The 24477-nt window shown below is 39.0% G+C and overlaps 1 protein-coding gene across 4 annotated transcripts in view; it reads left to right on the forward strand.

Annotated features, from left to right (window-relative positions):
- The window catches only part of ASH1L (ASH1 like histone lysine methyltransferase), a 188771-nt gene that overhangs the window by 90667 nt on the left and 73627 nt on the right, over positions 1-24477 (forward strand). For 2 of the 4 annotated variants that reach the window (XM_053666283.1, XM_053666285.1), the window contains exons 5-6: positions 6734-6913; positions 17233-17298. The exons of 1 other annotated variant lie outside the window; for it this stretch is intronic. In XM_053666283.1, coding sequence (XP_053522258.1) covers positions 6734-6913; positions 17233-17298 — 246 coding nt within the window. The remainder of the gene's footprint in view (positions 1-6733; positions 6914-17232; positions 17299-24477) is intronic. One more of the 4 variants, XM_037132526.2, reaches the window with a different exon arrangement.

The following is a 24477-nucleotide window of genomic DNA, read 5'->3' on the forward strand; positions in this document are numbered from 1 at the left end:
GACTTTTCGATATGAAAATGTCTGGTCTTGGCTCATGCTTCAGAGATTCCTAAATCCTCTCAAATTAGCAACAGCTGGCCTCAGTAAATCCCCATCCTCCATAACCCTTGCTAAGTAGCTCCAGGCCCAGCACTAGCAACAGGCAGCCTTGATTCACAGATTGGCTTTGCCTGGGAATCTAATCCCAGCACAAGTAGCAGCCATCTCATATGGCTTTATAGCTCATGTAAGGTGGCCCCAGGCAAAACAGGTCGGGGCTGACTCTGGCCTGCACCACCTGAGAAACCTGAGAGCCTGTGCACCCAGTGGACAGCTATAGTCCACACAGGAGCACCATCACCCTGCCCCTGCACAGTTGCTCAGTGGAGGACAAAAAGTAGTGATCGGTGGTCATAGCCAGTCCTTGCAGCTGACTGGCTTTTGTTAGCCCCCTCCTTTTGACCTGCCAGCTCCTGTTACGACTCAACTATCAGACAAGTGTACTCCGCCAACACGAAGGATGCACCTCAAGTACACAACTTAGGCGATAGGGGAGGCTGTGCAACTGAACCCTATCAGGATATCTACTACATTAGGCCCATGCTGCCAAGACGGGAGTCACAGCTGTTCTACCTAATACATAGAAACAAACACAGGGAGGCTGCCAAAATGAGACAAAGAAACTGGTCCAAATGAAAGAACAGATCAAAACTCCAGAAAAAGAACTAAATGAAATGGAGATAAGCAATCTATCAGATGCAGAGTTCAAAACATAGGTTATAAGGATGCTCAAGGAACTTAAGGATAGTGAGGACCTCAACAGCATTAAAAATATCCAGTAGAAACAGAGATACAGTAATTGAAATAAAGAATAATTTACAGGGAAACAACAGTAGAGTAAATGAAGCTGAGAATCAGATCAATGGTTTGGAATATAAGCAAGCACAAAATAAGCAATCGACCGAGCACGAAGAAGATAAAAGAATGCAAAAAAAAAAAGAGAAAATAGTATAAGCAGCCTCTGGGACAACTTCAAGAGATCCAACATTCACATCATAGGGGTCCCAGAAGGAGAAGAGAAACAGTAAGAAATTGGAACCCTATTTGAAAGAATAATGAATGAAAACTTGCCTAATTTGGTGAAGGAAATAATACATGCAAGTTCAGAAAGCACAGAGAGTCCCAAACAAAATGGATGCAAAGAGGCCCACTCCAAGACCTATCATAATTAAAATGCCAAAGTTTAAAGAGAGAATCTTTAAAGCAGCAAGAGAAAAGAAGTACTTACAGGGCAGTTCCCAAAAGACTGTCAACTGATCCTCAAAAGAAACTTCTCAGGCTAGAGGATTGGTAACAAATACTCAAAATCATGAAGAGCAGAGACCTACATCCAAGATTGCTCTGCCTTGCAAAGATATCATTTAGAATCGAAGTACAGATAAAGAACTTCCGCCCTGGCTGGTGTAGCTCAGTGGATTGAGCACAGGCCTGCGATCCAGAGGATCATGGTTCGATTCCCAGTCAGGGCACATGTCCAGGTTGCAGGCAGGTTCCCTGCAGGCCAGTTCCCAGCAGGGGATGCACAAAAGGCAACCATACATTGCTGTTTCTCTCCCTCTCTCCTTCCCCTCTAAAGATAAATAAATAAAATAAAATAAGAAAAAAGAACTTCCCAGACAAGGAAAAACTAAAGGAGTTTATCATCACCAACATATTATTGTATGAAATGTTAAAAGGACTTATTTAAGAAAATGATCAAAACTATGAACAATAAGATGGCGATAAATACATATCAACAATTGAATCTAAAAAACAAACTTAAGCAAACAAGAATAGAGGCAGAGTCATGGATTCGGAGAGTGTTTTGATTGTTGTCAGATGGGGGTGGGGAGGAGAGGGAATGAGTGAAGAGGTGAGGGCATTAAGAAGTACAAACAGGTAGTTACAGAATAGCCTTGGGGATGTAAAGTACAGTATTAACACCTAAGGAGATATAAAAATGGATGAATATGTAGAACATTGCTATCACCAATCATAAATAGCTTCCTTACCAGTAGCTATGATCAGTCCTGACTTTTAGGGTAACCACATCTTTACCTTTTTTTATACCATTTAAATATGTCAGCATAGACAATATAGTTCAATTTATCCTTCCTGAACGTCATTGAAATGGAATTTACAAAACGTAAGCTTTTGTGTCTAACTTTTTTTGCTGAACATGTAAATGTTAAAAACATCATTGTTATTGCATGTTGCTGTAGTTAGTTAACTTTGTTTTATTACTGTGTAGTAATCCAGTATTTGTATATAATACAGGTTTTCCATTTTATTGTTGGGTTATCTCTAAGATTTACTGTTGAGGCTATTATCACAAAACGCTGCTCTTAATATTCTTCTAATGTCTGCTGATGATATATGTGGGCACTAATCCCTAAGGTATATACCTAGGGGTGGAATTAACTGAAGAAGGTAATGAGTTTGTGCCAGGACAATTTCAATATGTGATATATTAAGCTAGTATGGAACAACTGAGTTGGTAAGAGAAACAGATCCATGAGTGTATGCAAGGTTGCTATATGACAGAGTCGCTATTTGACCCTGAATACCAATAGGGAAAGAAAACAGCATTTGATAAATTGTGCCCCAAAAGTTGGTATTGCATAGGAATGGAAATGAAATTAGATTCTGACTTCCCCACATACAAAAACTGATAACTAATTATAAACACATAAATATAAAAAGCAAAACTTTAAACTTTTATTTCTTGATTTATTTTTTTTTTGAGAGAGAGGGGAAGGGAAGGAGAAAGAGAGAGGAATATCGATGTGCCAGATTTCTCAATCGGTTGCCTCTCACAGACTGCTGCCTGGGTACCTGGCTGGCAACTCAGGCATGTGCCCTGACTGGGTATTGAACTGGCAATTCTTTGCTTCTTGGTCTGTCAGTCAGTCCACTGAGCACCACCACCCAGAGCGGAAAAACTTCATAATATTACTGTCAGAAAGGATTTTATAAACAGGATCTCAAAAGCAGTATAACCATGTAGGTAAAAATTGATATACTGGGTTATATTAAAACTAAGAATTTCTGTTAATCATACATCATGACAGACATAGGAGGACTTTCTATAAAGTGGAAGAGTAAATTTATAACACTGATCTTGTATACATGTTTTATATCCAGAATATGTAGCAACAAAAAAAATGATACAAATCAATACTATTATATAATCTAGCAATTACCTTTTAGATGGCTTAGAAAAACTCTTGCATAAAGGGCACTAGAAAAGAGTTTAAAAATGAAGCAATATTGGTTATAATGTATAGAAAAAGGAGACATAGATTAACAGAAAAAGAAGTAAGTATATTGTAATTTTTCATACAATGGAATGTGATATGGTATTAGAAATTAATTATAGCTGATAGTCTTAGAAACATAATATTAAATGAAAGAATCAAGTCCCTAAATATATAGTTGCTGGTATTATTTTTATTTTAGAAAAGTACAGAAACTGAAAGTATTATATTGGTATAGATATGTCATAAATCATATTTTTAAACTGCTTATCTCTTCCTCTGTTTTCTTTTTTTCTGAAAAGTTCAGGTCCTAAATCATACAGAGTATGGAAGTCACAGTGATCCTGAGCTGGGTTTTGAAGCCTTAATGGGGTGAGGGAGTTGGGATATGGCATGAGAGGGAGAGAATATAAATCATGTCACAGCCCACGTAGGATGAGAAGGATGCTCCTATGAAGAGTGTCTTCTTTGGGGTGTCAGGGCCAACGAGTTTAGGAAGGTTTCAGTCCAGATCTCAGTAGAAATTTCTAAAAGTCTCTGAGTAGGCATTTGCATTTCTTATAAGCCCCTAAGTTGATTCTGATGTATATGGTCTGCAGGTGGCACTTGGTGAATTCATATATGTAGGGGATAACCAGGAAAGCAGAAAATATTTTTTTATTGCATGGAGAAAGGAGCCTAAGATAAGGCACAGAAGTAGAAGTTGAATTTGGCTAGTAAGGAGAACAGTAAAAAAATAATAATAAATGATTAAGTAAGTAAATGAATAGTAAATAGATTTCATGACCAAGTAGGTTATGCAAGACTTGGTCAATATGCAAAAATTAATTAGTGTAATCTATCACATCAGTATGCTAAAGAATAAACCCACGGTCATAGCAATAAATGCAGAAAATGAATTTGACAAAATCATGATAAAAATTCTTAGCAGTCTAGGAATAGGTAGAAAGTATCTCAACATAATAAAGACCACATAGAAAAACTCACAGCTAATGAACATTAATGGTAAAAGACCGAGAACTTTTCCCTTAACATCAGGAACAAAGAAAGGATGCCCCTTTTGCCACTTCAATTCAACATACTATTGAAATTCCTAACCAGAGCAGTTAGGCTGAAATAAAAAAAAGTAAAAGGCACTCAAATTACAAAAGAAAAGTGAAATTAGCTCTGTTCCCAAATGCCAAAGTCTTCTATTTGGAAAACCCTAATGATTACACACACACACACACACACACACATACCCACACACACCCACACACACACACCGCTCCTCCCCCATGAAGCTATTAAACTAATTCAGTAAAGTTGAGAGTCAAAATCACCTTACAAAAAATCCGTTGCATTTCTATATATTGCTTTTCAAAAAGAAAATAGGGAAACAATTCCATGTATGTAACATCAAAAAGAATAAACTTAAGATGGCAAAAGACTTCATTGAAAACTTATAAAACATTGTTGAACAAAATTAAAGAAGATGTATAAATAAATGGAAAGACAGCCTGTGTTTATGGATTAGAAAATTTAATGTTAATATATCAGTACTATCCAAAGCAAACTACAGACTCAGTGTAATTTCTACCAAAATCCCAATGATATTTCTTGCAGAAATAGAAAAATCCATCCTAATATTCATGAAAAATTTCAGGGAATACCAAATAACCAAAACAATCTATTTGGAGGACTCACACTTCAAGATTTTTTTCTTTCTCTACATTTTTGCACAGGCTGGTACCTTTACTGTTAGGTTGAATATAAGTGATAAGAGTAGACATTTGCTTTGTCCTTGATATTAGGTAAAGTGTATTGTCTTTCACATTAAATATGAAGCCAAAAGGAAATCACCTACAATACCATTGCTTAAGTCCCAGGTCACTAGCAAATTTGTTTGCTTATGTTTATGTTATATATAATTTCCAGGATATTTAGTTGTACTCAGTGGGAGGATGGGTAGAAGTGTCTATTACATCTTTGCCTGGAACTGGTATCACCTTAATTTTTAAAGATGTTTTTTCTTTATTTAGAATTCTTAATGACTTTAGAGTCCACCTTCCCCTCACTCCCTCTCCTTTTTAGCACTATAGTTGTTAGTTCATTGCCTTCTGGCTTGTATTGTTTCATACATGAAATCCGCACTCATTCTTTTTTTTTTTTTAAGATTTTATTTATTTCTTTAGAGGGGAAGGGAAGGAGAGAGGGAGAGAAACAGTAATGTATGGTTGCCTTTTGTGCATCCCCTGCTGGGAACTGGCCTGCAGGGAACCGGCCTGCAACCCAGACATCTGCCCTAACTGGAAATTGAATCGCGATCGTGTGGTTCGCAGGCCTGTGCTCAATCCACTGAGCTACACCAGCCAGAGCCCTCATTCTTATTTTTATACTCCTGTTTATATCATATACTTTGTCTTCTAGCCCCTTTTATTTTCTTCATCAAGTAGTTTTCAACAAGTGTATTATGATGTAGTATGATTTGCCTTAACTTGTTTTATTTGAATTTATATTTCTTGTGGTTTGTTTAGCTTTTTGGAACTTCGATTGTATACTTTTTATCATATTTGGAAAATTTTGATCATTACTCTTTAAATTTTTTTCTCATTGTGAATTTATTTACATTGTGGGTGTCACATTATTGTGTTTCTGGTTTTTGTTCTTTCCTTAGTGTTTAATTTATTTTTGGCAGGCTGTTAAGTTACTTGTAGATCAGCTTAGATCCTTTTGAAAATAGTTTTTGAGCTTTATTAGGGCCAGCATTTACTCCAGGGAGAGTTGAGACCTGTAAAAATGGGTAATGTTATCCTCTGGGATCTCTATTTAATGTTCCTGATATTGGGCAATGTCTTTCTACTCTGCCTAGTGGAATCTGGTTATCTACCATCATCTATGAGCCTCTGGGAATTGTTCAGGTTATTGTACTCTGGTAGTTTTTTGTCCAGCTTTACAGAATTTCACCCTGCACATGCATAACTTAGTATTTAGCAGTATACTAAAGGAGACCCATACACAGATTTCTAGAGTTAATTTTTGTCCATAACTTTGTTCGATACTTGGCCCCACAGATTTTCAGGTACCTTAGCCTCTCTGTACTCTGACTGGTCTCTCTTTTCAACCCATCAAGTTGGACATTCTCTGCTTTGATTCTGCTTCTACTACAGTCCTCATATAACAGAGTAGTTATAGGCCTCATCTCTTTCCCTCTGTTGTTTTGGGGTTTTTCCCAGTTTTTCTTAGGGATTGTAGTGCTGCACTAACCATTGTCTGATATCTGATGATTGTTTCGTTAGGTTTATAGTAGTTGACTGTATTTCTGTCAGCAGAAGTCAGGCATCTGTTACTCCAGCATGGCTAGATGAGGAAGACTCCATATCTCTTCTTTTAATTGTTGTTATGTTTTTTACAATAGACAATCATTTGTAGGAAAATATTATTTCATCATAAAATTATCTTTAAACTTCTTTTTATAGCTTTACTGAAGCAGCAGTTGAGATTCCCAGTCCTCCTGAAACCCCAGCCAAACCTCTTGAACCTGAAAGTACCTTGCAGCCTGTGCTTTCACTTATCCCAAGAGAAAAGAAGGCCCCACGTCCCCCAAAGAAGAAGTATCAGAAAGCAGGGCTGTATTCTGATGTTTACAAAACTACAGAGTAAGTAATAGTACCTATTAGCTGACATACTTTTTTTTCAATTGAATTTATAGGAATCACATTGGTTAATAAAATTATGTTGGTTTAAGGTATACAATTTTACAATATATCATCTTTATATTGTATTGTATAAACTACCCCAAGTCATGTCTCTTTCTATTACCATTTATCTTCTTTTAACCTCTCCTGTCTTACCCTAATCCCCAGCTGACACCCTTTAAAGACCCTGTTATTCTTCCATGTTTCAAATTACTCTTTGACAATCAGAAGACAATATAAATGTAATGTATACAAATATGAATCTCATCACAAACACCACAACATTCACTATAGTCACACCACTACACTATGTTGTTTGTGGGTAATACATCTTCCCTGATCTGTACCTACTCTCTAACTTTCTAGATTACGTTTCTATCATTTGGATTCTAATGTTGCTTTTTTTGTTAACTAAGAATAAGAAAACTGGCATATACATGTACCTAAAGTGATCTTCATTATTTTCTACATTCTTTCCTCATTGACTAAATGTTTTCTGTGTTCCAAGCTCTTTGCCAGATGAGTCAAGTACACCTAACTTTTAAAAACTTCATATTTATGCCCTGGCTGGTGGGATTGAGTGGATTGAGCACCAAAGGGTAGAGGGTTCAATTCCCAGTCAGGGAACATGCCTGGGTTGTGGACCAGGTCCCCCAGTAGGGGTGCATGAGAGGCAACCACACATTCATTTTTCTCTCCCTCTCTTCCTCTTTTCCCCTTTGTGTAAAAATAAGTAAATAAAATCTTTTTTTTTTTAACTTCGTATTTCCACCCTGGTTTGTGTAGATCAGTAGATTGAATGATGGCCTGCAAACCAAAGGGTCGCTGGTTACACTCCCAGTCAGGCACTCCCTGGGTTGCAGGCCAGGTCCCCAGTGGTGGGTACATGAGAGGCAACCACACATTGATACTTCTTTCTCTCTCTTTCTCCCTACCTTCCCCTCCCTAAAAATAAATAAAATCTTTTAAAAATAATAACTTCATATTTCCTTGGGAAAGTATAGCTTGATAAGCACTCTGAGAAGTTTTAAAGCCCCAAAAGGGATATCAAGTAATTACATCATTGAATAAGTATTTTATAGAATATATTTGAGTTAAGGTTGGAGGTTCAATAGTAGCTCACAGGGTGGAGAAGGGCATTCCATTTAAAGAGAAAACAGTGTACAAAGGCACAGACCAGTCTGCAAAGATTTTTCATATATTAGACTGACTTAAAAGTTTAGTGTTTCTGAAATTCAGTGGTGTTGTGGAAAATAAACATTGTTTCCCAGAATACAAGTTGATCTACAAGTAACTGCCTACCAAAATGAATTGAACATTAAGAAAGCACAAAACCATGGACTTTACTGGTGCTAAGATAACTCTCCCATTAAGCTATAGTAAATTAAAAGTGGTATTTTTATGAAAGGAAGTGAAAAGTACAAGTTTGTGTTTAAGACAATAACTCTGGTAACTGTAGAAAGTGAACTGAATGAGAGTTAACTAATGACAGAAATTTACATATCCATTAGAATGTTATTACAGATTGAATTTAGTCAAGAAAGAGTAACAATGAAAGATGGGAGTTTAATATTTAGAGATAAATCTGACTCGGTGTGGTTTAGGTGATCATTATGTAAATCACAACACTATTTTGCATTGAAAAGATTTTTCATTGACTCGCCAGTGAGGTATATATCACATAAACTCTTTGAACTCTGTTCCTGCTTCTTGGTCATGAAAATGTTTATTATGTTTAGTTTCAGCTTTTAATAATAGCAAATTCTCTTAAATAACCAAGACTTAAAGATAGACATTTTTCCCTCTAATTTAAAAGATATTGTAAAGTACACATTTCAAGGTTAATATGGTATCTTCAAGGTGTCTTCAAGAACCTAGACTCCTTTTTTTGTTCTGTTCTTCCAATTCAGCCCCAGGCTTACATTTCTGTTGTTTCCTCGTAAGTGTGAACTCTTTTTGTTAGGAAACACTATGGACTGTGTCTCCATCAAAATTCATGTATTCCAGCCCTAATCCACACTGTATTAATATTTGAAAGTAGGGCCTTTGGGAATTAATTAGGTCATGAAGGTGAAGCCTTCCTGAATAGGATTAGTATTGTTATAAGAAGAGACACTGAGACAGATAATTTCTTTCTACCATGTGAAGATACAGTAAGAGAGCTGTATCTGCAAACCAGGAGGAAGGATCTCACCAGACCCTAACCCTAATCTTGGACTTCCCAGCCTCCAGAACAGTGAGAAATAAATGTCCATTGATTAAACCACCTACTCTATGGTGATTTGTTATAGCAACCAAAAATGATTCAGAAAGGAAACTTCAAAACCTCATTTAGAGACAGAGGCCAGAGCATGGTCAGTTAACCACACTTCATCTACAGGGAAGGCTGGGAAATCATGGTCTTTATTCCATATGATAATGTTGGGGAAAAAATTAGCACAATTAATTAGATAATGGAAATGCATTTTGAGGTGATCTAATAGAGTTATAATTTTAAAGCAATAATACTGCTAAATAGAGAAAACAAAAATATGTTTATCAAGTTTTCTGCTAAAGGACTTCTGGCCAAGATGGAGGCATAGGTAGATGTCCTTTGCCACTTCCCAAAACCAAAAGAAAGACAACAAATTTAAAAACAAAAACAACCACAACTGACAGAAAATGGAACTGTATAGAAGTCTTGACAACTAAGGAGTTAAAGAAGAAACATTCATCCAGAGTGGTAGGAGGGTCACAGACAGGCAGCTGGGGCAGAGAGGATGCTCGGCACCGGGGCCACTGGCAGTCCCACATTTGTGTGTAGATAAACTGGGAGGATTAAGTGGGGAATGAGACAAACCACAAAACCCCATAAGGTTCCAGTGTGGGGAAATAAAGCCTAAAACTCTGTGGGGGTTGTGGTGGTGAGAAAAACTCACAGCTTCATAGAAGAGTTTGTTGGTGAGCCATAGGGGACCCACAGGGTCCTACAATGTACACAAACCCACCCACCCTGGAATCAGCACCAGAAGGGCCCAGTTCACTTGTGGGTAGTGGCAAAAGTGACTGAAAGCTGTCACTTACTCAGTAGCATTGTTCTGTCTCTGATCCCTCCCCCACAGACAACACCGCAACACAGACACCTGGGCTAAAAAATAAACAGCTATGAGGGGAGAGTGTGATTCAATCAAAATTGGATTAAGATGAACCAGAATCGGTATGGAGGATATATTAGATGAGTAAATATTAGAAGTAAGAACACCACATAAAAAGCAGGAAACCTTTGAGATTCTTCAGGATGGAAGTAATGTCGAACTAAGGTGATAGTAGTTACCAGATGTTAGAAAGCATGAACTCTTGAAATTTCTTTACAAAATTGAAAGGAATTAAAAAGCTGATTGGGTGGTAGAGGGTAAAGGACAGAGCTAGAGTCAGTAATGATTGAAGTTTTAAATTTTTTATTTGTGTTGATGATCTCATTAGCTAAGCTATAGATAAATGTGATACAGCTACTACTTCTTGGTTTAACTAAACCTCTATTATTAACGTACATTTATATACACACCAAAATAATATCTAGTAATATACTCATTAAACTATTACAAGAAAATAACCTATGTAATACTTTTCTTTTTCTTTTTTTTATACATTTAATTGATTATGCTATAAAAGTTGTCCCATTTCCCCCTTTTCTCCTCTGCCCTACACATCCCCTCCCACCAACATTCCCCCCCTTTAGTTCATGTCCATGAGTCGTACGTGCAAGTTCTTTGGTTTCTGCATGTCCTATACTATTCTTAGCCTCCCCCTATCATTTATGCTTCTTATTCCATATACCTTTACCCCCTTTTTACCCCTACCCTGCTCATAACCCTCCATTTCTTTGATTCATTTACTGTGCTAGTTGTTGTTTGTTTTTGTTTTTAGGTTCAGTTGTTGGTAGTTGTGAATTTGTTGTCATTTTACTGTTCATATCTTTGATTGTGTACTTTTTCTTAGATAAGTCCCTTTAACATTTCATATAATAAGGGCTTGGTGATAATTAACTCTTTCAGCTTAACTTGATCTGGGAAGCACTTTATTTGCCTTTCCATTCTAAGTGAAAGTTTTGCTGGATCGAGCAATCTTGGGTGTAGGTCCTTGCCTTTCACGACTGTGAATACTTCTCTCCGGCCCCTTCTTGTTTGTGACGTTTATTCTGAAGTCAGCTGACAGTCTTATGGGAACTTCTTTGTAGTTAACTTTCTCCTTTCCTCTTGCTGCTTTTAAGATTCTCCTTTAATCTTGGGTAACTTAATTATGATGTGCCTTGGTGTGTGCTTCCTTGGGTCCAACTTCTTTGGGACTCTCTGAGCTTTCTAGGTTTCCTAGAAGTCTGTTTCCTTTGTCAGATTGGAGTTCTCCATTATTTTTTCAAATAGGTTTTCATTTTCTTATTCTTCCTCTTCTCCTTATGGCACCCTTATGATTCAGATGTTGGAATGTTTAAAGTTGTCGTTTATGTTCCGCAGCCTCTCCTCATTTTTTTGAATTCTTGTTTCTTACTGTTTCGTTTGACTGTTTATTTCTTCTTTGTGCTCCAAACCATTGATTTGACTTCTGGTTTCCTTCCCTTCACTGTTGGTTCCCTGTACATTTTCCTTTATTTCACTTTCATAGCCTTCACTTTTTCTTCTAATTTGCAACCATACTCAACCAATTCTGTGAGCATCCTGATTACCAGTGTTAAACTGCGCATCTAATAAGTTGGTTATCTCTTTGTGGCTTAGTTGTATTTTTTCTGGAGCTTTGATCTGTTCTTTTCTTTGGGCCTTTTTTTTTTTTCCTTGGCATTCCTGTTCCATAGTGAGGGGTGGAACCATAGGTATTTACCCGGGCGGAACAAACTCTCTCAATGTGTTTTTTGTGCTGTATGTTTGGGAGGGGTCTGAGAGGTAACAATACCACTTGGTCAGCTCTCTGCCTGCTTTAAGTCACTTCCCCAGCTACCCACAAGCAAAGTGGGCCCTCCTGGTGCTGATTCCCAGGTAGGTGGGTTTATGTATGTTCTAGGACCCTGTGAGTCTCTCCCATGAATTCCTGTGAGGCTGGGAGTTTCGCCTTTTACCGTCTCAACCCTCACAAGTTTTTTCTTTTTCTTTTTTTTTTAAATTTTTTTATTGATTATGCTGTTACAGTTGATCTATTCCCCCCTTCATTCCCCTCTACCCTACCCCCCCATCCCCACCATTACTCCCCCTTTAGTTTATGACCATGTGTCTCAAGTCCTTTAGATTCTATATTTTTCATGCTATTCTTGCCCCCCCATCTGTTTTCTTTCTACTGTCTATGCTACTTATTTTCTGTACCTTCTCCCCCCATCTTCTCCTCCCACTCCCCTGTTGCTAACCCTCCTTGAGATCTTCATTTCTATGTTTCCACTCCTGATCTAGCTGTCCTTTTAGTTTGCTTTTGTTTTAGGTGTGGTTGTTAATAACTGTGAGTTTGTTGTCCTTTCACTGCTCATGTTTCTTTAACTTCTTTTTCTTAGATAAGTCCCTTTAACATTTCATATAATAAGGGCTTGGTGATGATGAACTCCTTGAATTTGATCTTATCTGAGAAGCACCTTATCTGTCCTTCCATTCTAAATGAAAGTTTTGCTGGATAGAGCAATCTTGGACGTAGGTCTTTGGATTTCATGACTTGGAATACCTCTTTCCAGCCCCTTCTTGCCTGTAAGGTCTCTTTTGAGAATCTGCTGACAGTCTGATGGGAACTCCTTTGTAGGTGACTGTCCCCTTAGCTCTTGCTGCTTCTAGGATTCTCTCCTTCATTTTAATTTTGGCTAATGTAATTATGATGTGCCTTGGTGTGTTTCTTCTTGGGTCCAACTTCTTGGGGACTCTCTGAGCTTCCTGGATTTCCTGGAAGTCTATTTCCTTTGCCAGATTGGGGAAATTCTCCTTTATTATTTGTTCAAATAAGTTTTCCACTGGTGGCTGTTCCTTTCCCCCTTCTGGTACCCCTATAATTCGGATGTTGGAGCGTTTAAAGATGTCCTGGAGGTTCCTAAGACTCTCCTCATTTCTTTGAATTCTTGCTTTCTGACTCTTTTCTGTTTGGCCATTATTTGTTTTCTTCTGGTCCACTCCATTGATTTGAGTCCCAGTTTCCTTTTCATTGCTATTGGTTTCCTGTGCAATTCCATTCATTTCAATTAGTTTCGCCTTCATATATTTGTCTAATTTGTGGCTATAATCAACCAGTTCTGTGAGGATCCTGATCACCAGTGTTTTAAACTGTGCGTCTGAGAGTTTTGCTATTTCTTCATCGCTTAGATCTATGGGCTCTGGGGCTTTGACATCTTGTGACATTTTTGGTCTATTCTGGCCCTTTAAGTGTGAGAAGGGGTGCCTTGGACTCCCAGGTCACTGGGTTGTGACGCTGTATGTGGGGGCGTGGTCAGAGCGGGGAAATGGCGGCACCCTCCACAGCCGCTTGCCGCGGGGGGGCGCCGGCCCCGGTCGAACTGCCCACTCCCTCGCCTGTCTGCTCGCGCACAAATAGGCGATCCCAGTCAACACGCAGCACCGCTTCCCCGCTGTCTCCTCCACGGTCGCTCGCCTGGTGGCTCGCTCGGTCGCTCACTAGGTCCAACCCTGGGCCTGGATTCTGGGCGTCTGGATTCCGCACACCTGAGTCCGTCTGACCGAGTCCTCCTGTACAACCCCTCATCAGCCGCTGGTTTCGCCCCTTACCGGTCAGGCTGAAGAATTTGTTGTTAACGGACTTCCGAAAAGTTCAATTTTCCGTGTTCTGGCTGTGTTTTCTGTTGCTAATATTTAGTTGTCTCTAAACTTGGTTGTGTGAGAAGGCACGGCACATCCACCTATACCTCCATCTTGGCGGAAGTCACAAGTTTTTTCTGTCAGAAGTTTTGAGGCTTGATTTTCCCACACTGGAACCCTGACTTGAGTGGTCCGTCCTGTTCCCCAGTTATTTCTCCTGTTTTATCCTCGTGTGATCATGAGACCACCTGCTCCACCAGCCACTGCCTTGCCAAGAGTCCTCTCTGCCCTGCTGCCCTTCTCTGCCCTTCCTACGGGTCTGGATGAATGTTTCTTTTTTTATTAACTGCTTGGTTAAACTATATGTCCATACAGTTCAATTTTCTGTCAGTTCTGGTTGTTTTTCGTTTTTAAATTTGTTGTTCCTCAGATACACTGAGGAGGCACAGTGTGTCTACCTACATGTCCATCTTGGCCAGAAAGCCCCTGTGTATTACTTTTGTATGCCCCCTGTAACAAATTACTTAAATTGCTTAAAGCAACACATGTATTATCTTATAGTTCCTGAGGTCACAAGTCTTAGGAGTCAGCCTCTCCAGACTAAAGTCAAGGTGTGGGCAAGTGTTCATTCCTCTGGAGTCTCTAAGTAGAATCCTTTTACTTTCCTTTCTCGTTTCTAGAGGCTACCCACATTCCGTGGCCTGGGGCACTTCTATCTTCAAAAGCAGCAATGACAGGTTGAGTCTTCACATTGCATCACTTCCACTTTAGTTCTGTTTCACTTTTTTTGTTTGTTTGTTCGTTTGTTTTTAACTGAGTCAGCCTCTTTCATATACCTCTTCTACTTATTACATTGAGCGAAGGAGATAATCCAGAATAATTTCTCTTTTTCAAAATCAGCAAGTTAGCAATTTTAATTCTATTTGTGTATTCTGGGGATTTCACTGTGGACAAGGGAGGGAAGGGTTGATAATAGGATTTGGAATGAGGAAGTGGGGTTTTCACTTAATTGCTTGAAATTAGAGAGGTGCTATATTATTTTTGGAGTACAAATTTTATCTGAAATTATTTTAAAAGAACCCTGTCTGAGCATCTCAGTTGGTTGAAGTGTCCTGTACACCAAAAGGTCCTGGGTTTGATGCCTAGTTTGGGCACAAACCTAGGTTGTGGGTTTGATCCCCAGTCAAGGCATGAGTGATAGGCAACTAATCAGTGTTTCTCTGTCTCTCTCCTTTCCCCCTCGCTCTAAAAAAAATCAGTTAAAAGTGGTTTTTCTGAAAAAATAAAAGTTTAAAAGAATATGAAATATCATACATATATTAGATGAGTTTTAGAATGAAGTTTAGACTTAGGGTTATATATTATGGTGAAACAACATAGTGTAGAAAAACTAACACTATTTTGACAAGAGCCTTTGGTTCTACATTTTTTCTCCCCTGCCATAACATTTTGGGTAAATTGCTTAGCTTCTTGGGGAATCATAAAAATGAAGCTTGATGTATAAAATGACTTAAGTTTTATGAAGTAAGGAACTCTTACATGTAAATTGATAAGGTTAGTTTTGAGTGCTAAATCTATTACAGAAAATGGGATAACTGAAGTTTTAACATTTATAGAATAATATAGGAATCATATATAGAAAACATAGGTGTACTCTTTATTATTCATATAGAATATATGATTTGTGATTTTCCTACATTTCCTCAAAATAATACGTATCGCTGGAAATAAAAACATGGTACCATCTTACATTTAAGGTATCATTTAAATTTTCAGAATATTTTTATATTAAATCTCTAGGGAATGGTAAATATGTGGTTACTGTCTACTTCTTAAGAAACTGACACAGAAAGGTTTAGGAAATTACCTAAGTGTACAGAATTTGACATTAAAATCAGTACTGGAATCTTGAACACTTAGAGGTTTTGTGTTCAAGATTGTTTTACCACTGAATCATGCTGCTTTTCAGAGATTGAGGTTGAAATGGTAGTGATTAAAATTTCTATTTTACAGAGAATCTAATGGTTTAGGTAGGAATAAATACCAGAATATGGTTTATTTTCCCTTGGGTTGCTTTAGGAATATTCTAGGTACTAAATCTAATTAGAATGTAAATTGGGGGGTAAATGGATCTTTTGTAAACAGCATAATTGGATCATATTTTTTATCTGTTTTTCTTCTTTCTCCTTTTGATTGCAGAGTTTAACATTTACATTTAAAGTAATTATCAGTAAGGAAGGACTTACACTTGCCATTTTGTTAATTTTTTTTACATTTCTTAGAACTTTTTGTTTCTCATTTCCTCCATTACTGCTCTTTTTTGTGCTTAGTTGTTTTGTAGTGACATATTTTGATTACCTTATCATTTCCTATTGTATATATTGTATAGCTATTTTCTTTGTAGTTGTAGAGATTACATATAACTTCCTACAGATATAACTGTAATTTGAATTGATACCAACGTCAATCACAAAGACTACTCCTATAAATCTACATTTCTTCCCTTTTATGTTATTGGTGTTACAAATTACATCTTTCTTTGAAAATTCACATTTATAATTAATGTCTTTTAAATCCACTTTTCTATCTTTGCAGTTCACACTATGATTAAACTATAAGAGCCTCTTGCCTCTTATCTTATCTCCTAGAAAAAAATCATTTAATAATTATAAATGATAGATGTAGTTGTCAACAACCACATTCAGAATTTTGCTTTTTTTAACAAAAGGAGCGAATAAGATTGTACATGTGATTTGGCTCCTAATGTGGAGTAGACTATATTAGACTATCACTGTTTATGTTGTCAGGAATATAAACCATCAATTATGAAAGCTTAGTCTGCCACTTAGGAATAGAGAAGGGTTGGAGGGTGTATATAATCACATTTAACTTCTGTTCTGTTTTTTAGAGATTTAGCTATGTCCAGTTTTCTAGCTAAGGAAAATGTATTTCTAGCTGGCATTGAATGGGCAGCAGCTGTGTTGCTCTAGCCCCCTCTAGTGATAATATAGTGCGGTTTTGAATATTTATTTATTTTTAGAGTGAGGGGAAAGGAGAAAGGGAGAGAAACATTGATGTGTGATAGAAATATTGATTGGTTGCCTTTCACAGATTCTGTTCTGCTTGTTGGTTTATTTTGCTTTTTACATTTGACATATAAAGCCTTGGTCAGGTAGCTCAGTTGTTTACAGTATCATCCCAATATGCCAAGGTTCGATCCTGGTCAGGGCACATACAAAAAAGGAAACAATGAATGCATAAATAAGTGGAACGATAGACTGATGCTTTTCTCTGTCTTTCTCTTTTACTTTCTCCCTCCCTCTCTCTAAAATCAATAAATTAAAATTTTTAATATTGACATAAAATTTAAATATATGTATTGATATAGAATTTTATATCAATAAAATAAATTTATATAGTAAATATAATCATTTATAAATAATAAAAATAGATTCTTCATACAAGTGAAGTTATATGGCATTTGTACTTCTCTAACCAACTCATTTCACTCAGCACAATAATACCTTCTAGATCCATTCGTGCTGTTGAAAATAGCAAGATTTTGTTCGTTTTTATGGCCCAGTCATATCCCATTGTGTGAGTATACATGCACCGTTTCTTTATCCCTTCATGTTTTGATGGACACTTAAATTGTTCTGTCTCTTGGCTATTGTAAATAATGCTGCAAGGACCCTGGGTAATATGGCTCAGTTGGTTGGAGCATTGTCCCATAAACTGAAAGTCACAGATTCAATTCCTGAGCAGAACACGTGCCCGGGTTGTAGCTTCAGTTTTCAGTCTGGGTATATATGAGAGACGATTGGTGTTTCTGTCTCACATCAATGTTTCTCTCCCTCCTTTGCCCACGCTCTGAAATCAATAAGCATGTCCTCAGGTAAGAATAAAAAGTAAAATACTGCTGCAGCGAACAGATGTATATGTCTTCTCTATTTAGTGTTTTGGGTTTGTTTTTGTTTTTGTTTGCATAAATACCTTCAAGTAGAATAGCCGATTCCTTTTTTCTCTTGTTTTATAGCCTTTGTTTTAAAGTCTGTCTGGTATAATAAGCATTGCTAACCCAACTTTTTTTTCCAGTTTCATGAAATGTATTTTTTCATTTTTTTACTTTCACCGTGTGTGTGTGTGTGTGTGTGTGTGTGTGTGTGTGTGTGTGCGTGCGTGTGTCTTTCAATCTGAAGCGAGTCTCTTATAGACAGCATATGTGAGGGTTTTGTTTTGTCACCCATTCAGCCACTGTGTGTCTTTGCATTGGAACATCTGATTCATTTGCACTTAAAGTACCATACCTTTTGGACTATAAGATGTACCCCTGCCCCCCATTTGGGAAGAATAGTAGTTGTAATGCTGCTGTTGAGTTGTTTACATTTACATTGGTGAAATACTACGTTATTTATGTTATTAAATATTTTACAATATTTTTCGCTTCAAAATATTTTCTTTCTTTTCTTCCTCTAAAACCAGGTGCATCTTATAGTCTGAAAAATGCAGTAATTGTTCATAGATACGTAGCTGTTGCCATTGTATTATTCATTTTTTTAAATATATTTTATTGATTATGCCATTACAGTTCTATTCCCCCCCTTCATTCCCTGCCACCCTGCACACCCCCTGCCCCACAATTCCCCCCCTTTAGTTTATGACCACGTGTCTCAAGTTCTTTAGATTCTATATTTCCCCTACTATTCTTGCCCTCCCCCCTATTTTCTACCTACCATCTATGCTACTTATTTTCTGTACCTTCTCCCCCCTTCTCCTCCTCCCACTCCCCTGTTGCTAACCCTCCATGTGATCTCCATTTCTGTGGTTCTCCTGATTTAGCTGTCCTCTTAATTTGCTTTTGTTTTAGGTGTGGTTGTTAATAACTGAGTTTGCTGTCCTTTCACTGTTCATCTTTTTTATCTTCTTTTTCTTAGATAAGTCCCTTCAACATTTCATTTAACAAATGCTTGGTGATGATAAATTCCTTTAACTTGACCTTATCTGAGAAGCACTTTATCTGCCCTTCTATTCTAAATGAAAACTTTGCTGGATAGAGCAATCTTGGACGTAGGTCTTTGGATTTCATGACTTGGAATACCTCTTTCCAGCCCCTTCTTGCCTGTAAGGTCTCTTTGGAGAAATCAGCTGACAGTCTGATGGGAACTCCTTTGTAGGTGACTGTCCCCTTCTCTCTTGCTGCTTCTAGGATTCTCTTCTTCATTTTAATCTTGGCTAATGTAATGATGATGTGGCTTGGTGTGTTCCTTCTTGGGTTCAACTTCTTTGGAACTCTGAGCTTCCTGGAATTCCTGGAAGTCTATTTCCTTTGCCAGATTGGGGAAGTTCTCCTTTATTATTTGTTTAAATAAGTGTTCCACTTGTGGCTGTTCCTCTTCCCCTTCTGGTACCCCTATAATTCGAATGTTGGAATGTTTAAAGATGTCCTGGCGGTTCCTAAGCCTCTCCTCATTTTTTTGAATTCTTGTTTCTTCATTCTTTTGTGTTTGGTCATTTTTTTTCCTTCCTTCTGGTCCACTCCCTTGATTTGAGTCCCAGTTTCCTTTCCATCACTACTGGTTTCCTGTGCATTTCCCTTCATTTCAATTAGTTTAGCCTTCATATGTTGCTCTAATTTGTGACTAAAACCAACCAGTTCTGTAAGCATCCTGATCAGCAGTGTTTTGAACTGTGCATCTGAAAGTTTGGCTATTTCTTGGTCGCTTAGAGTTATGGGCTCTGGGGATTTGAGTTCTTCTTGGGCCATGTTTTTGTCTATTCACACCTGTTATGTATGAGGAGAGGAGCCTTAGGTGTTCACCAGGGCAGGGCAACCCAGGTTGCTGGGTTGTGATGCTGTATGTGGGCGTGGAGTCAAAGGGGGGCAATGGGGGTACCCTCTGCTACTTCCCACTGCTGGGGCCTGCGCGGTCGGTCTCACTGCTCACTCCTTTGCTGGTTTATCTGTGCTCAAATGTGTGACAGCGGTCAGCCTGCCACCTTGCGCCCTCAGTGGGTCCGCCCACTGCTACTCCACGCCTGAGTCAGGTGCCTGCGTCTATCCGGTATAGATCTGTCCTGCCCGACCCCATTTCGCTGCTGGCTTCGCCCCTTTTACCAGTCTGGCTAAAAGGTTCGTTGTGTTGTCAGACTTCCGTATAGTTCAATTTTCTGTGGTTTGACTGCATTTTTATTGCTAAAACTTTGTTGTTTTTAAACTTGGTTGTGCGAGAAGGCACAGTGCTTCCACCTACGCCTCCATCTTGGCAAAAGTCTCCTCTATCTTTTTTTAAAATTGTTGTTCAAGTACAGTTTTCTGCCTTTTGCTCCCATCTTAGGCCACCACCCCTTCCCCAGCCCTTCCCACCTCCCTCCCTGATCTTTTGTTTTTTCTTTTTAAGAAGACTCTTTAACATTTATTGTAATACTGGTTTAGTGTTGAGGAACTTCTTTAGTTTCTCCTTGTCTGGGAAGCCCTTTATCTGTCCTTCAATTCTGAATGATAGGTTTCCTGGGTAGAGCAGTCTCAGTTGTAGTTCCTTGCTTTAAATTACTGTAAATATTTTGTTCAAGTCCTTCTGTCCTGCAAAATTTGTATTGAGAAATCAGCAGACAGTCTTATGGGGAGGTATCTTGTAGTTTGCTCAATGCTTTTCTCTTGCTGCTTTTAAGGTTCTCTCTTTGTCCTTAACCTTTGGCATTTTAATTATGAGATGTCTTGGTGGGGCCTTTTTGGGTTTACCTTGTTTGGGAATCTCTGTGCTTCCTGGACTTGTACGTCTATTTCCTTTATAATTTAGGGAAGTTTTCTGTCATTACTTTTTCAAATAAGTCTCCATTTTTTTCACTCTTCTGGCATGCCCATGATGCAAATGTTGATATATGTGAAGTTGTCCCAGAGGCTCTTTACACTATCTTCTTTTGATTCTTTTTGTTTTTCCTGTTCTGATTGGGTGGTTCTTTCCAGATTGCTGATTGGATTCTCAGCTTCATCCACCCTACTGTTGATTACCTGAAAATTGTCCTTTATTTCAGTTACTGTATATTTTGTTTCTGACTGGATCTTTTTTATGCTGTTGAGGTCCTAAGTTCCTTAAGTATTCTTATAACCCGTGTTTTGAACTCTGCATCTGATAGATTGCTTGACTCCATTTTGTTTAGTTCACTTTCTATAGTTTTGTTCTCTTCTTTCATGTGGGCCACATTTCTGTGTCTCCAGGTGTTTCTTTCAGTGTATTAGGTAAAGCTCCTAATCTCCCAGCATTGATATAGTGGCCTAATATAATGGGTGTCTTGTAGGGTCCAGCGGCACAGCCTCCCCTATCATCCAAGCTGTATACTCAAGGTGTGCTCACAGTATGGGCTGTGTACACTCTCGTTTTACTTGAGCCTTAATTGCTGTTGAAATGTCCAAAATCATCCACCATGATTATTGTTGAAATGTCCAAAATCAGCCACCATATATGTTCTGTATGGGGTCACAAAGCATAATGTCCGTAGTCATCTGCAGATGACTGCTACTTGTATTAGGCTTAGAGGTGCCTAGGCAGGGCTAAGCTGTGAAGCAAGGCAGGCTGTTACTAGTTCCAGGCCTAGGGCAACTTAGTGAGAGGTACAGGGCTTGCTGAAGCCAGGTGCTGCTTATTTTTGAGAATTTAGGAAAATCTGATGCATGGGCCAAGACAAGCCATCCGTATGAAAAGGCCACTGGAAACAGTTGGGGGGGGCGGCTGAAAGTTGGGGGGGGCAGGGCCTCAGGGAATCATTAGGGTGGGGGAAACAGCATTGGCCAGCTAGATAGATGGAAATCTCAGATATTATGGCCACCATGGCCACCTGCCTGCCCTGTAGCTCTGTGTGGGAAGGGCTCAGTAAAGAAACAATAGCCTCTGCCGTCACTTCTGTCTGGGAGAAAACTACCCCATAGCTCTCTCTGATGCCAGACAATTCAGTCCCTCCCTGTATGTCTCTGATGCCTTTCAATCTGCTGCCCAAGCACTGGTGTTCAGAGGGCATGAGTCCAAGTAAATGTGTGTGCAGGCACTGTAAGAGGAATTGCCTAGTACTCCAGAAGTTGGTGTCTTCAACAGCCTTTATCCCTGCTGGTTTTTATAGCCAGAAGTTGTGGGGACTTATCTTCCTAGCACTGGAACCGTGGGCTGGGGATCCTGATATGAGGCTTGGACCCCTCACTCCTGAAATACATCTCCCCATTTTTATGTGCCACACATGGGTTATGGCACCATCCTATTCCACATCTCTCTGCCTCTTCTACTAGCCTCAGTGTACTTTCTTCTTTAATTCCATAATTGTACGACTTCCATTCAGCTCAATTTTAGATGGTTCTGAAGATGGTTGTTCTGTAGTTTAGCTGTAATTTTGATGTGGTTGTGTGAGGAGATAACCTTGTTGACCTGTGGTGCCATCTTTCTGACTCGATATTTTATGGTTTCTGTGTCTCTTTTTATGTTGTTGAAGTTCTCACTAAGTTCCTTGAGCATCCTTATAACCATTCTTTTGAACTCTCTATCTGGTAGTTAGCTGGTCCCTATTAAGTTCTTTTTCTGGAGAGTTCTCTTGTTCTTTGATTTGGGACTTGTTTCTTTGTTTCCCTGTTTGAGCTGACTCATTGTGTTTGTTTCTATGCATTAGGTCAATCTGCTTTGTCTCCCCGACTTGGTAGAGTGGCCCTATGTATTAGGTGTCCTGTATGGCCCAGGGGCACAGCCTCCCTGGTCACCTGAGCTGGGTTCTCCAGGTATAACCCCCTTGTGGGCTGTGTGGACTGTCCTGTTGTAGTTGAGTCTTGACTAGTGTTGGCACATCAATGGAAGGGATTGTCCTGCCAGACCTATAAACTGTCAGTACTGGCCTTGACTACAGCAGAGGAGCTGCTGTGCATGTGACCAACCCCATGAAGCAGAACTTGCTTCAGCAGGGTTCTGGTGCCTGCCAAGTCTAACTGTTGAGCATTAGGTCCAAATTAGTCTAAAGCGGGCCACTGGGTGCACTGGCTGTGGGGCCTTCCATAAGGTGTACTCCAAGGTCACCTGCTACCTGTGCCCTGCCTGGAGTCCCTTGGTATGAGCTACAGAGTCATTTGCCAATGCTTGTTACTTGTGCTGAACTTGGAGGTGCCATAAGGAGGTTAAGCTACCAACTGAGGCCACCTGCCACTAGTGCTGGGCTTGGGGCTATTGAGCAAGAAATATAGGGCATTCTGAATCCAGATGACATTGTTTGAGGTGTGTGAACCATTGAGAGATTTTAGAAAAGTCCCTAGCAAGAGCCAAGACAGTCCACTTATATGGAAAAGCCACTGGAAGCTCCTTGGGTGGGCCTGTAATTTGGGTCCTGTAGGGTCTCAGAATCACCAGGGCAGATCAAACTGTTGGGCAGATTGATGGAGACTCAGATGTGATACCTACGGGCTGAGTGGGGGGAAGACTCACAAAGGAACATTTCTGCCAGTACTTTTGTCTGGAAGAAAGCTGCTCCTCCAAGCCTCACCCTGGAGCCTAACAATTCAGTTCCTCCCTATATGTCCCTATTGATTTTCCACCTGCCACCCAGTGCTAGAACTCACAGCAAATGGATTGGTCTGAAATAAAGTTCATGCTTGAGCCTTTTAAGAACACCTAGGAGTCCAGAAGCCCTCCGTCCCACTTGGTCCCTAAGCTACAATCCTTGCTGGCTTTTAGAGCCAGGAGTATAGGGACTTCTCTTCCTGGCCCTGGAACTGTGGATTCCTGGGGTACCTGGTATGATGTTGGGACCCCTGGCTCCTCAAGAGTAACCTCTGCAGCTGAGATTTTTCTCCTTATTTTCAATTGTCATGTGTGTGGGACTAGCTCAGTTCAGTTCTCTGACCCTTTTACTGATTTTGACTTGGCTTGTGTATATCCTTAGTTATAGCACTGTTGTTCAGCTAGATTTCACACACTTCTGAATTTAGGTTGTTCTGTAGTTTAGTGTAATTTTGATGTGATCCTGGGAGGGCAGTAGTACCACATTTACCTACTTCACTATCTTGACCTGAAGCTTGTGATGACTGTTCTTTAAATTTGATAGGCTTAATAGAAAACAAAAGTTAATCTATTTTAATAATAACAAGATTTAAGATACTTCAAAAATTATATTTCATACATATGATGGAATAGTATTAGCCTCAAAAAGGAAGGAAATTTGGGTAACTCTTAAAATATGGATGAACCTTGAAAACCATTATGCTGGAGGGGAATGAAGGGGGGGAATAGAACAACTGTAACAGCATAATCAATAAAAAAATTTAAAAAAAAAAGAAAACCATTATGCTATGCTTTTGTGAGCCCATCACAAAAAGACAAGTACTGTTTTATTCCACTTATATGACGTACCTAGAGTAGTCAGATTCCTAGAAATAGAATGGTGGATGGTGGTTGCCAAGGGCTAGTGGTAGTTAATTGTTTCATGAGCACAGAGTTTAATTTTTGCAAGAATCATGTTCTCTAGATAAATGGCAGTGATGGCAGTGTGAATATACAGTCACGACTCAATGTTCATTGACCTCAGAACTCATCAAACCCTGTACTTGTTGCATTTTGACGAGAAAAATGTTTAGCACTTGGTGCTTGCTTGGGACTCGTTACACTTTCTGTAACTTGAAGACTCACGACACTGCCCTGCAACAGAAAATGCTTCATCACTCGAGGCTTGCTTGGTACTCATCGGTTTTGGCACTTGTCACAAGGTCCAGAACAAATTAGGAACGAGTACTGTTGTACCACTATACTTAATTCT

This window comes from Artibeus jamaicensis, unplaced genomic scaffold (assembly GCF_021234435.1).
Source record: "Artibeus jamaicensis isolate MK-2021 breed Jamaican fruit bat unplaced genomic scaffold, CSHL_Jam_final contig_447, whole genome shotgun sequence".
In the NCBI taxonomy this organism is placed as follows: domain Eukaryota; kingdom Metazoa; phylum Chordata; class Mammalia; order Chiroptera; family Phyllostomidae; genus Artibeus; species Artibeus jamaicensis.